At 46.9% G+C, this 13,718-nt stretch overlaps 1 protein-coding gene across 1 annotated transcript in view; it reads left to right on the forward strand.

Annotated features, from left to right (window-relative positions):
* LOC149356912 (uncharacterized) overlaps positions 1-13,718 on the forward strand; it is an 84,408-nt gene that overhangs the window by 26,450 nt on the left and 44,240 nt on the right. Inside the window, exons 11-16 of the mRNA XM_089577857.1 lie at positions 1,562-1,694; positions 3,227-3,303; positions 6,078-6,188; positions 7,871-8,003; positions 9,539-9,615; positions 12,387-12,497. Coding sequence (XP_089433983.1) covers positions 1,562-1,694; positions 3,227-3,303; positions 6,078-6,188; positions 7,871-8,003; positions 9,539-9,615; positions 12,387-12,497 — 642 coding nt within the window. The remainder of the gene's footprint in view (positions 1-1,561; positions 1,695-3,226; positions 3,304-6,077; positions 6,189-7,870; positions 8,004-9,538; positions 9,616-12,386; positions 12,498-13,718) is intronic.

Here is a 13,718-nt window from a genome sequence, read left to right on the forward strand (position 1 = left end):
TCGTCTTTGAATAGCTGTTTCTGGAATTTAGAATTTATTTTATTCGATTGGAATTTTTCTTAAGATGTTCTCGCGGAATGTGACAGCGTTTCATCATCATCATCATCATCAGCCTGACTACGCCCACTGCAGGGCAAAGGCCTCTCCCATGCCTCTCTCCAATTTACCCTGTCCTTCGCCAGTTGGGCCACCGTAATCCCGCAAATTTCTTAATCTCATCCGGCCACCTAACTTTCTGCCGCCCCCTGTTACGCTTGCCTTCTGTTGGAATCTGCATTGTACAAGGGTCTCGCTCGGATTTTCTGATTGGGGACGTATAGTTGCCTTTAGCTAACAGTCTGCTAGCTGCCGAAGCAACTTGTTTAGCTTGCTGTCGCAAGCAAATCACAGCTGGGCACCAAGAAAGTTTGGAATCGACGATTAAGCCCAGATAATGAGCTGTAGCCTTCCATGGTATGCTATAAAAAATGCGGCAGATGGCCACTTGTTAATCTGGCCACGGCGGGGCACTCGCCACTGTGCTAATTAAACCCGACAAATGAACGTCATCTTTCGCACAAATCTCTCGCTTGCATCTCAAAAGCATAGTCACAATACTACAGAATCGGGAAGAAAACCGCCTCTGCTGAATAAAAGCCGGTCCGAGCTCACTGACAACGAATTTCGGAGAGCTCACATTAACGCGGTATGCATCAAATGAACAGATACATGCAGTTCATTGCAGAACACGCAATAACATTCAAGCGATTCTGAATAAAACAAGTTTTCTTATTCAAGTCACGCGAAATGCAACTTGTGATGAAAAATAAAAAATGTGCGAAAAAAAAAAAGTTTCAGCCAGCGGGATTTGAGCCCACGCAGACCCATTGCCTGTCGACTCTCCGGAGCGGCCACAGAACAGCGCGGAGTGATACACCATTTATTTTTATTTTTTTGCGGACTACTTCCGTAACCTTCACAGCGTTGCACTTGATGTATGAAACGGAGTATAGTGCCATCGAGCTTGAGGGAAGGGATTAGAATCTAAGAATGCTCGTTCGTCGGTTTCACGCGCTTCGGGATGAAGGAGGTTATAGGCTGCTTTGTCGCCCAATCAGCGTGCTCCGCGTATCTATCCCACTACCTATAAAAGCCGCGCTTCACAGAGAGAACCTAGCGGATGTTCTGTAGCTTCACTTTGCCGGTGCGTTCAACAGCTACAAAGAACAAAAAATCAGATTGTCTCACATCACCGACGGTTAAGCAAACGGTGAGTTGGACATCTCTCTTTTTAGTGTCATTTGAATAGGGTGCGTCTGCAGTATGCGCTCTCGCGCTGTGTGCAATTCGCCCGCAGAGAAAGAAAAAATTCGTTCTTTCTCTGTGGTTCGCCGCACGAGCTTTGCGTGTTCGATTTGCCTGAACGCATGGCGTTTCCCTTCGTGAAATTGCAGTGAGCACAGAGGCACGGCTTTTGTTTTCTTGTGCAAGGCTGATTTATTTAGATTCTTTTTGGTTAGTATTCACGGAATGAAATCTTGGCGTAGCGTTGAGCGTCCTCATCGTGTCTGATTTCCTGCAGGTGATACAAGGCCACAGCCACCTGGCATGTCTCCAACTGTCCGCCTGGTTGCAGCGCACGTTCCTCATCCTGCGCCACAAGAGGTCTGTGAAGGTCGGAACTTTGGTGGCCGCTCTGGAGCTACGGGAGACAGGTATTCTCTTTGTGGCAATTTTGGTACTTCATCCTGGGTTAAACACGCCATGTTTGCCATAAACGTTCGAAGCTCGAATGTGCTTCACATCCGGCGTTATGCTTACCGCACATTTAGCGTCTCTATTTCGTCTGGTACCAAATGTGCCGGTTTACTTGTTTTTAAGGCGAAAGCCGTTAATGGCTCATACTGTCGTGACCAACACGTGTTAGCAAATTTGTCCGCGTTTCAGATTGGTCGAAATGGTCGTGACGACGCTGCACGCGAATTTTGACGGGTGTCCACCGAAATATGTGAGACGGTAACTGCGTAATTTCCTTTCCTCAAATACAGTTTTCATTTTCATCATTACGGCCCCTCTTTCTTCTTTCACTCTACTTCCTCCCGTCCTGTACGGTTGTTCGGGTGTCCACCGATATGATGGAGAATTACAGCGCCATTTCCTTTCCTCAAAAAGCATTGCGCTTAAAGGGCAACGCACCGCGCCGAACGGGTGGTGGCGTTCCGTGGACTCTCCCTGGCAGCGCTACAACACGCTGTCGCGTTCCACTGCTAAAGGCAAAGATTAAGCATCATTAATTGGCAGTTAATTAATGCACCAACAGAATGTGAGGGGAACAATTTCGTAGCAGCTAGAATGCAGCACTCAGGCTTTCGCCTTTCACCGCTTAATTTTTTTTACTTGTTGCAAATCAGGCTATGATAATTGAGCGAAAGTAGTACAACGACACAGCACAGATTTCCAACGCTGTATGGTTGCCGTTTGTTTACTCCTAATGCGTTGACACAAGCACCTGGGCAACTGGCCCGCAGTTCCATTGTGACTCCTGAACGGGACCATAATTTTCTCGTGCTAGATTGCAAATGATCAGTGTAAGACACTCGCTATTCTGTGCGAAAATGTTGTCTAGCGATTTGGCTTTTATGATTTGTTCTCGTGAAACAGTTGACCAACTTGTGTCAGATTTCTGTGCTGTAAAGTAGAACTTTGATGTTGCTAATGCTGAGGTGTGATGTAATTGTAAAATAGGTATGAAGGAGAAAAATGGGACAGACAGCATGTGCATAGTCTGCATTTTTCTGTTTATCTTATTCAGGTTTTTACCAAAAATTCAGGGGTAAATTATTACTGTGCCCAAGTTTTAACATTCATGAAGTGTAGGGCACCCTTGTAATCACTGGCCAATATTGCTTGAATTAGGGTAGTAAGTTTTGCTGGCTGGTAGGGCTGCGCAATTAATATAACAGCCTAAGAGACCTAGCTACACACGTGGAGCACTAACCAGGTGCTGTGGCCACCTGGTTTGTGTTTTTTGTGTGTGGCTAGGTCTCCTTCGCTGTAATATTCAGCAGTGTTAGCTGCTCATTGAGTGAAGAGAGTTTATGTTAGCACACTGTCTTTCGAGTTCTTTGCACCGCACATCGGCTCGGGTAATTCATTGGCAAGGGTTTGTAAATGAATGTGCACCCCTGTTTCTAACGGACAAAAGAAGAATAGATGACTGCTTTTATTCTTGTCAATTTTCTTCCAGTGCCATATTTAAGGGACTTGGCAGGGGCCGTGGTCAGCGATCCGACGGTGGACGGAATGGGCCAGCCGCATGTGCAGGTACAGAGGTGTTGGTTGTGCCCTGTAAAGAGATTGGCATGATCATGGGTGACATGGCACTGCTAACGTGAAGACTGAGCAGGTTTACAGCATGACACCTGGGTGCGGTTGTCGAGCATAATTGTCATTGCTTCTTTTGGCCAAATGCATGCTAACAAAGCGATGAAGATTTGCCAAGATATTGTTCTTTGTCTTCAGTTTTGCTCTTGCTGTCATAAGTGAGGAATTGTAGAATTGAGCAAAAAGCAGCAGCAGCACTAATGAAGGTCTTTCCTATGACTTGGTTTGATATGTGCTGTTTCCACCGTCGAAAGAAAGATGGGCAAGAGAACAGGCACTGACTTTAAACTGATTTCATTTGGTTTCAACTGACAACCATTGTCTCACTGCAGCGGTGGCCTAGTGGTTTGAGCATCTGACTCGCATGCGGGAGGTGCAGGGTTCGATCCCCTGTGCCACCGGGGGCCCAACGGTGATACAGTGGGTACAGGTTGTTTTCCCCTGGCCTGGTGCTTGGCTTCATTTGGGTGAAATGCTTGGGAAATGGGTCTTTGGCCCCACCTTGAGTAAGCGAAAACGCCTTATGCCATAGCGCTCTTTGCCTAGAGATGCCCTTGTGCCGCAAAAATTCATCTCCATCGTCAAAAACATCCTCTTAAAAATTTCCACCTATTCTGATGACAAAACCTGTGCGTTACAACCGAGCTCAATGCTTCAGAACTATGAACCCTGAATTCAGAGAACATGTGAAGCCATAAAAAAAATGGACAATTCAGCGTGTTTAGGCTTTGGTTGAATTTCAAGGCTTGGTTTAAGAGGACAATGAGATAGTGCTGTGTGGATCCATTGTTTAGGATGGAAGTTGATGAAGAGGACATCTAAAGCGCAGCGCAAGAGACTGGCAGTCCATCAAGCAAGACATTTTGCTGTGGTGATCACATCGTGGTCTAATGCAGTGGGCAGCGAAGCTGATCTGAGTGGGCAGTGCGTTGTTTGGGCTAGGGATGCGGGCGCGTGAGGGAATGAGGTTGGAAAGTGTGGAGGGTCGCTAGTTTTTGGGAGCCTGCTCTCCATGGCACGGGGACGAAAGACTGTCCTTCACTTTTGTACCTATAGCCTCGACTGCATTGCCATAAAAAGTTGTCCATGAGTATAGCGTGAAATCGCAGGCGACTCGCAAGTGCCTTTGTGAAGTGGGGTTGGGCCGTCAACTCGTTGCTCCGAGAGGCTGCGTGGATAGCAAGCAAAGAAAGCTGTGTGCTATGGCTGTGTGATCCTTCTCATTTGCTTGTGCCTTGTTGCATTTAATTTTTTTAAAACACAAGCTACTTCTTAAACCGTCTGAGGTGACTTCATGTAAATGGTTCATCCTTAAACTATTCAGTGCATTGGGAGCACAACAAATGTTTACTCTATGACCTTTCACCCATGCTTTCACCAAAGACCTTTAACCCAATACCACTCACCGTTGCTTTGTGTCTGACAGAAGCAGTGTCTTTAAAATATTACGCATGTTTCTTTATGCCTGTCTTGCGCTCTCTTTCCATTGACTTGAGCCATGCATCGATTTTCTGTTGGACACATGCTGCTCACCATTTCTGCAATGTTTTGCATCTTCTGGGTGATGCTAAAAGTTCGTGTTGGGAGTGGATCTTGTGTCGAAGTGGGCGGCTAACCATTTAATCGAGTCTGCGGGTTTATGCTGCCTGGCAGTCTTCGGGGGCTCATTCTCCTATAGCTCCTGCGCCAGTAAGAATTATATCTTTATCACTACTAAACTTTATCTCCACCAGAAAGTAATTGGGGCTTGTCGTCGAGTCATAACGGGTCTGGTCCTGGTCGCCGTGTCTTATGTTCGGGGCTGGGGACGGGGCGGGGGAGAAAGCGGCTGGTCAGTTCTGGACAAGTAGAGCTGGGGAGAGCTGGGCGGCAGAGTCCATGTCCCCTAGGCCGGCGACCAAGGCGAGCAGAAGGCGGCGGTGCTCCAGGGACCAAGATGACGATGTACCCCACACCTCACACCAAATAACACGTGGTGGCAAGCCAAGAAACCGAACGACATGATGACCGATGAAATATTTTTTTTAATGTCTGCACGCCTAGCGTGACTGCTGCGTCCCACGCCACAGCCCACATCTTCGTCATCTGCTTTGTAAAAATATGTATCATATTTCAATTTTAAACCCTTCATTTGTATGATGTACACTGTTCTTTGCTTATTTTAGGGTGTCCAAGTGTTTCAGGGACGCCACAAGTTTTGATGCATTACTTTTTGGTTCATTTTTTTATTGCTCGTTTGCGTTGTGGACAGAAGTATACAGCCCGGGAGGTTTGCTTGCGAGGCCCGCCGCATGCCTCGTAATGTGGTGTCAGCAGCCGTAATCTCTCGCAAGAGGAATGACTTCATGTCCGCAATCCTCCCAAGCTTTGGACTGCTAGGAAGCCTTGCTAAACAGCTTACAAGCAAACCCCTTGGGCTGTAAACTTTTGACGTTGGCTGTACCAATGAGTGTGCCTCAATTTTAGACATTACAGACAATAAGATCAGAAAGAAATGATTGTTTTAATGTGCTATAGTCATTTAGGCTTTCGATTGAATTTTTATTTTCACCGGTTTGTAGCTTCTGCTGTTGAGGCGTCGGCTGCTTCTGCCTTCTGTGTTCTAAAGTTGCTTCTGGACAGAGCTAGTGATCGGCACCACCGAATCTTTGTTAATTATTCTCATGTGAGCTTTCTTTCGTTCACTGTGGTGCATCTCCACTCCTCCACTGCAGCTCGCTTCGTCAAGGACAAGGCGGCCTCGAGCGAGGATCGCCCGTTGCTTTGCATTGACGGGGCCAGGCTGAAAGCCGAGAGCGACCAACAGCGGGAAAAGCGCTGGCCAGGTGAGTGCAGCTTTTGTGGAGGAGCTGTTTTCCTCTTTTGCAGAAGAAGTGGGGTAGGGGGCTTCTTGTTTGCAGGTTTGTGGCTTTTTCCTTCTAATCTTGACAACAAAAAGTACCTTGGGCTGTCGTCTTTGAATAGCTGTTTCTGGAATTTATATTTTATTCGATTGGAATTTTTCTTAAGATGTTCTCGCGGAATGTGACAGCGTTTCATCATTATCATCATCATCAGCCTGACTACGCCCACTGCAGGGCAAAGGCCTCTCCCATGCCTCTCTCCAATTTACCCTGTCCTTCGCCAGTTGGGCCACCGTAATCCCGCAAATTTCTTAATCTCATCCGGCCACCTAACTTTCTGCCGCCCCCCTGTTACGCTTGCCTTCTCTTGGAATCTGCATTGTACAAGCGTCTCGCTCGGCTTTTCTGATTGGGGACGTATAGTTGCCTTTAGCTAACAGTCTGCTAGCTGCCGAAGCAACTTGTTTAGCTTGCTGTCGCAAGCAAATCACAGCTGGGCACCAAGAGAGTTTGGAATCGACGATTAAGCCCAGATAATGAGCTGTAGCCTTCCATGGTATGCTATAAAAAATGCGGCAGATGGCCACTTGTTAATCTGGCCACAGCGGGGCACTCGCCACTGTGCTAATTAAACCCGACAAATGAACGTCATCTTTCGCACAAATCTCTCGCTTGCATCTCAAAAGCATAGTCACAATACTACAGAATCGGGAAGAAAACCGCCTCTGCTGAATAAAAGCCGGTCCGAGCTCACTGACAACGAATTTCGGAGAGCTCACATTAACGCGGTATGCATCAAATGAACAGATACATGCAGTTCATTGCAGAACACGCAATAACATTCAAGCGATTCTGAATAAAACAAGTTTTCTTATTCATGTCACGCGAAATGCAACTTGCGATGAAAAATAAAAAATGTGGGAAAAAAAAAAGTTTCAGCCAGCGGGATTTGAACCCACGCAGACCCATTGCCTGTCGACTCTCCGGAGCGGCCACAGAACAGCGCGGAGTGATACACCATTTATTTTTATTTTTTTTGCGGACTACTTCCGTAACCTTCACAGCGTTGCACTTGATGTATGAAACGGAGTATAGTGCCATCGAGCTTGAGGGAAGGGATTAGAATCTAAGAATGCTCGTTCGTCGGTTTCACGCGCTTCGGGATGAAGGAGGTTATAGGCTGCTTTGTCGCCCAATCAGCGTGCTCCGCGTATCTATCCCACTACCTATAAAAGCCGCGCTTCACAGAGAGAACCTAGCGGATGTTCTGTAGCTTCACTTTGCCGGTGCGTTCAACAGCTACAAAGAACAAAAAATCAGATTGTCTCACATCACCGACGGTTAAGCAAACGGTGAGTTGGACATCTCTCTTTTTAGTGTCATTTGAATAGGGTGCGTCTGCAGTATGCGCTCTCGCGCTGTGTGCAATTCGCCCGCAGAGAAAGAAAAAATTCGTTCTTTCTCTGTGGTTCGCCGCACGAGCTTTGCGTGCTCGATTTGCCTGAACGCATGGCGTTTCCCTTCGTGAAATTGCAGTGAGCACAGAGGCACGGCTTTTGTTTTCTTATGCAAGGCTGATTTATTTAGATTCTTTTTGGTTAGTATTCACGGAATGAAATCTTGGCGTAGCGTTGAGCGTCCTCATCGTGTCTGATTTGCTGCAGGTGATACGAGGCCACAGCCACCTGGCATGTCTCCAACTGTCCGCCTGGTTGCAGCGCACCTTCCTCATCCTGCGCCACAAGAGGTCTGTGAAGGTCGGAACTTTGGTGGCCGCTCTGGAGCTACCGGAGACAGGTAGTCTCTTTGTGGCAATTTTGGTACTTCATCCTGGGTTAAACACGCCATGTTTGCCATAAACGTTCGAAGCTCGAATGTACTTCACATTCGGCGTTATGCTTACCGCACATTTAGCGTCTCTATTTCGTCTGGTACCAAATGTGCCGGTTTACTTGTTTTTAAGGCGAAAGCCGTTAATGGCTCATACTGTCGTGACCAACACGTGTTAGCAAATTTGTCCGCGTTTCAGATTGGTCGAAATGGTCGTGACGACGCTGCGCGCGAATTTTGACGGGTGTCCACCGAAATATGTGAGACGGTTACTGCGTAATTTCCTTTCCTCAAATACAGTTTTCATTTTCATCATTACGGCCCCTCTTTCTTCTTTCACTCCACTTCCTCCCGTCCTGTACGGTGTTGTTCGGGTGTCCACCGATATGACGGAGAATTACAGCGCCATTTCCTTTCCTCAAAAAGCGTTGCGCTTAAAGCGCGACGCACCGCGCCGAACGGGTGGTGGCGTTCCGTGGACTCTCCCTGGCAGCGCTACAACACGCTGTCGCGTTCCACTGCTAAAGGCAAAGATTAAGCATCATTAATTGGCAGTTAATTAATGCACCAACAGAATGTGAGGGGAGCAATTTCGTAGCAGCTAGAATGCAGCACTCAGGCTTTCGCCTTTCACCGCTTAATTTTTTTTTACTTGTTGCAAATCAGGCTATGATAATTGAGCGAAAGTAGTACAACGACACAGCACAGATTTCCAACGCTGTATGGTTGCCGTTTGTTTACTCCTAATGCGTTGACACAAGCACCTGGGCAACTGGCCCGCAGTTCCATTGTGACTCGTGAACGGGACCATAATTTTCTCGTGCTAGATTGCAAATGATCAGTGTAAGACACTTGCTAATCTGTGCGAAAATGTTGTCTAGCGATTTGGCTTTTATGATTTGTTCTCGTGAAACAGTTGACCAACTTGTGTCAGATTTCTGTGCTGTAAAGTAGAACTTTGATGTTGGTAATGCTGAGGTGTGATGTAATTGTAAAATAGGTATGAAGGAGAAAAATGGGACAGACAGCATGTGCATAGTCTGCATTTTTCTGTTTATGTTATTCAGGTTTTTACCAAAAATTCAGGGGTAAATTATTACTGTGCCCAAGTTTTAACATTCATGAAGTGTAGGACACCCTTGTAATCACTGGCCAATATTGCTTGAATTAGGGTAGTAAGTTTTGCTGGCTGGTAGGGCTGCGCAATTAATATAACAGCCTAAGAGACCTAGCTACACACGTGGAGCACTAACCAGGTGCTGTGGCCACCTGGTTTTTGTTTTTTGTGTGTGGCTAGGTCTCCTTCGCTGTAATATTCAGCAGTGTTAGCTGCTCATTGAGTGAAGAGAGTTTATGTTAGCACACTGTCTTTCGAGTTCTTTGCACCGCACATCGGCTCGGGTAATTCATTGGCAAGGGTTTGTAAATGAATGTGCACCCCTGTTTCTAACGGACAAAAGAAGAATAGATGACTGCTTTTATTCTTGTCAATTTTCTTCCAGTGCCATATTTAAGGGACTTGGCAGGGGCCGTGGTCAGCGATCCGACGGTGGACGGAATGGGCCAGCCGCATGTGCAGGTACAGAGGTGTTGGTTGTGCCCTGTAAAGAGATTGGCATGATCATGGGTGACATGGCACTGCTAACGTGAAGACTGAGCAGGTTTACAGCATGGCACCTGGGTGCGGTTGTCGAGCATAATTGTCATTGCTTCTTTTGGCCAAATGCATGCTAACAAAGCGATGAAGATTTGCCAAGATATTGTTCTTTGTCTTCAGTTTCGCTCTTGCTGTCATAAGTGAGGAATTGTAGAATTGAGCAAAAAGCAGCAGCAGCACTAATGAAGGTCTTTCCTATGACTTGGTTTGATATGTGCTGTTTCCACCGTCGAAAGAAAGATGGGCAAGAGAACAGGCACTGACTTTAAACTGATTTCATTTGGTTTCAACTGACAACCATTGTCTCACTGCAGCGGTGGCCTAGTGGTTTGAGCATCTGACTCGCATGCGGGAGGTGCAGGGTTCGATCCCCTGTGCCACCGGGGGCCCAACGGTGATACAGTGGGTACAGGTTGTTTTCCCCTGGCCTGGTGCTTGGCTTCATTTGGGTGAAATGCTTGGGAAATGGGTCTTTGGCCCCACCTTGAGTAAGCGAAAACGCCTTATGCCATAGCGCTCTTTGCCTAGAGATGCCCTTGTGCCGCAAAAATTCATCTCCATCGTCAAAAACATCCTCTTAAAAATTTCCACCTATTCTGATGACAAAACCTGTGCGTTACAACCGAGCTCAATGCTTCAGAACTATGAAACCTGAATTCAGAGAACATGTGAAGCCATAAAAAAAATGGACAATTCAGCGTGTTTAGGCTTTGGTTGAATTTCAAGGCTTGGTTTAAGAGGACAATGAGATAGTGCTGTGTGGATCCATTGTTTAGGATGGAAGTTGATGAAGAGGACATCTAAAGCGCAGCGCAAGAGACTGGCAGTCCATCAAGCAAGACGTTTTGCTGTGGTGATCACATCGTGGTCTAATGCAGTGGGCAGCGAAGCTGATCTGAGTGGGCAGTGCGTTGTTTGGGCTAGGGATGCGGGCGTGTGAGGGAATGAGGTTGGAAAGTGTGGAGGGTGGCTAGTTTTTCGGAGCCTGCTCTCCATGGCACGGGGACGAAAGACTGTCCTTCACTTTTGTACCTATAGCCTCGACTGCATTGCCATAAAAAGTTTTCCATGAGTATAGCGTGAAATCGCAGGCGACTCGCCAGTGCCTTTGTGAAGTGGGATTGGGCCGTCAACTCGTTGCTCCGAGAGGCTGCGTGGATAGCAAGCAAAGAAAGCTGTGTGCTATGGCTGTGTGATCCTTCTCATTTGCTTGTGCCTTGTTGCATTTAATTTTTTTAAAACACAAGCTACTTCTTAAACCGTCTGAGGTAACTTCATGTAAATGGTTCATCTTTAAACTATTCAGTGCATTGGGAGCACAACAAATGTTTACTCTATGACCTTTCACCCATGCTTTCACCAAAGACCTTTAACCCAATACCACTCACCGTTGCTTTGTGTCTGACAGAAGCAGTGTCTTTAAAATATTACGCATGTTTCTTTATGCCTGTCTTGCGCTCTCTTTCCATTGACTTGAGCCATGCATCGATTTTCTGTTGGACACATGCTGCTCACCATTTCTGCAATGTTTTGCATCTTCTGGGTGATGCTAAAAGTTCGTGTTGGGAGTGGATCTTGTGTCGAAGTGGGCGGCTAACCATTTAATCGAGTCTGCGGGTTTATGCTGCCTGGCAGTCTTCGGGGGCTCATTCCCCTATAGCTCCTGCGCCAGTAAGAATTATAGCTTTATCACTACTAAACTTTATCTCCACCAGAAAATAATTGGGGCTTGTCGTCGAGTCATAACGGGTCTGGTCCTGGTCGCCGTGTCTTATGTTCGGGGCTGGGGACGGGGCGGGGGGGAAAGCGGCTGGTCAGTTCTGGACAAGTAGAGCTGGGGAGAGCTGGGCGGCAGAGTCCATGTCCCCTAGGCCGGCGACCAAGGCGAGCAGAAGGCGGCGGTGCTCCAGGGACCAAGATGACGATGTACCCCACACCTCACACCAAATAACACGTGGTGGCAAGCCAAGAAACCGAACGACATGATGACCGATGAAATATTTTTTTTAATGTCTGCACGCCTAGCGTGACTGCTGCGTCCCACGCCACAGCCCACTTCTTCGTCATCTGCTTTGTAAAAATATGTATCATATTTCAATTTTAAACCCTTCATTTGTATGATGTACACTGTTCTTTGCTTATTTTAGGGTGTCCAAGTGTTTCAGGGACGCCACAAGTTTTGATGCATTACTTTTTGGTTCATTTTTTTATTGCTCGTTTGCGTTGTGGACAGAAGTATACAGCTCGGGAGGTTTGCTTGCGAGGCCCGCCGCATGCCTCGTAATGTGTCAGCAGCCGTAATCTCTCGCAAGAGGAATGACTTCATGTCCGCAATCCTCCCAAGCTTTGGACTGCTAGGAAGCCTTGCTAAACAGCTTACAAGCAAACCCCTTGGGCTGTAAACTTTTGACGTTGGCTGTACCAATGAGTGTGCCTCAATTTTAGACATTACAGACAATAAGATCAGAAAGAAATGATTGTTTTAATGTGCTATAGTCATTTAGGCTTTCGATTGAATTTTTATTTTCACCGGTTTGTAGCTTCTGCTGTTGAGGCGTCGGCTGCTTCTGCCTTCTGTGTTCTAAAGTTGCTTCTGGACAGAGCTAGTGATCGGCACCACCGAATCTTTGTTAATTATTCTCATGTGAGCTTTCTTTCGTTCACTGTGGTGCATCTCCACTCCTCCACTGCAGCTCGCTTCGTCAAGGACAAGGCGGCCTCGAGCGAGGATCGCCCGTTGCATTGCATTGACGGGGCCAGGCTGAAAGCCGACAGCGACCAACAGCGGGAAAAGCGCTGGCCAGGTGAGTGCAGCTTTTGTGGAGGAGCTGTTTTCCTCTTTTGCAGAAGAAGTGGGGTAGGGGGCTTCTTGTTTGCAGGTTTGTGGCTTTTTCCTTCTAATCTTGACAACAAAAAGTACCTTGGGCTGTCGTCTTTGAATAGCTGTTTCTGGAATTTAGAATTTATTTTATTCGATTGGAATTTTTCTTAAGATGTTCTCGCGGAATGTGACAGCGTTTCATCATCATCATCATCATCAGCCTGACTACGCCCACAGCAGGGCAAAGGCCTCTCCCATGCCTCTCTCCAATTTACCCTGTCCTTCGCCAGTTGTGCCACCGTAATCCCGCAAATTTCTTAATCTCATCCGGCCACCTAACTTTCTGCCGCCCCCTGTTACGCTTGCCTTCTCTTGGAATCTGCATTGTACAAGGGTCTCGCTCGGCTTTTCTGATTGGGGACGTATAGTTGCCTTTAGCTAACAGTCTGCTAGCTGCCGAAGCAACTTGTTTAGCTTGCTGTCGCAAGCAAATCACAGCTGGGCACCAAGAGAGTTTGGAATCGACGATTAAGCCCAGATAATGAGCTGTAGCCTTCCATGGTATGCTATAAAAAATGCGGCAGATGGCCACTTGTTAATCTGGCCACGGCGGGGCACTCGCCACTGTGCTAATTAAACCCGACAAATGAACGTCATCTTTCGCACAAATCTCTCGCTTGCATCTCAAAAGCATAGTCACAATATTACAGAATCGGGAAGAAAACCGCCTCTGCTGAATAAAAGCCGGTCCGAGCTCACTGACAACGAATTTCGGAGAGCTCACATTAACGCGGTATGCATCAAATGAACAGATACATGCAGTTCATTGCAGAACACGCAATAACATTCAAGCGATTCTGAATAAAACAAGTTTTCTTATTCAAGTCACGCGAAATGCAACTTGCGATGAAAAATAAAAAATGTGCGAAAAAAAAAAGTTTCAGCCAGCGGGATTTGAGCCCACGCAGACCCATTGCCTGTCGACTCTCCGGAGCGGCCACAGAACAGCGCGGAGTGGTACACCATTTATTTTTATTTTTTTGCGGACTACTTCCGTAACCTTCACAGCGTTGCACTTGATGTATGAAACGGAGTATAGTGCCATCGAGCTTGAGGGAAGGGATTAGAATCTAAGAATGCTCGTTCGTCGGTTTCACGCGCTTCGGGATGAAGGAGGTTATAGGCTGCTTTGTCGCCCAATCAG

The sequence above is a fragment of the Amblyomma mixtum genome, chromosome 3 (genome assembly GCF_055824585.1).
Source record: "Amblyomma mixtum isolate Tamu chromosome 3, ASM5582458v1, whole genome shotgun sequence".
Taxonomy (NCBI): domain Eukaryota; kingdom Metazoa; phylum Arthropoda; class Arachnida; order Ixodida; family Ixodidae; genus Amblyomma; species Amblyomma mixtum.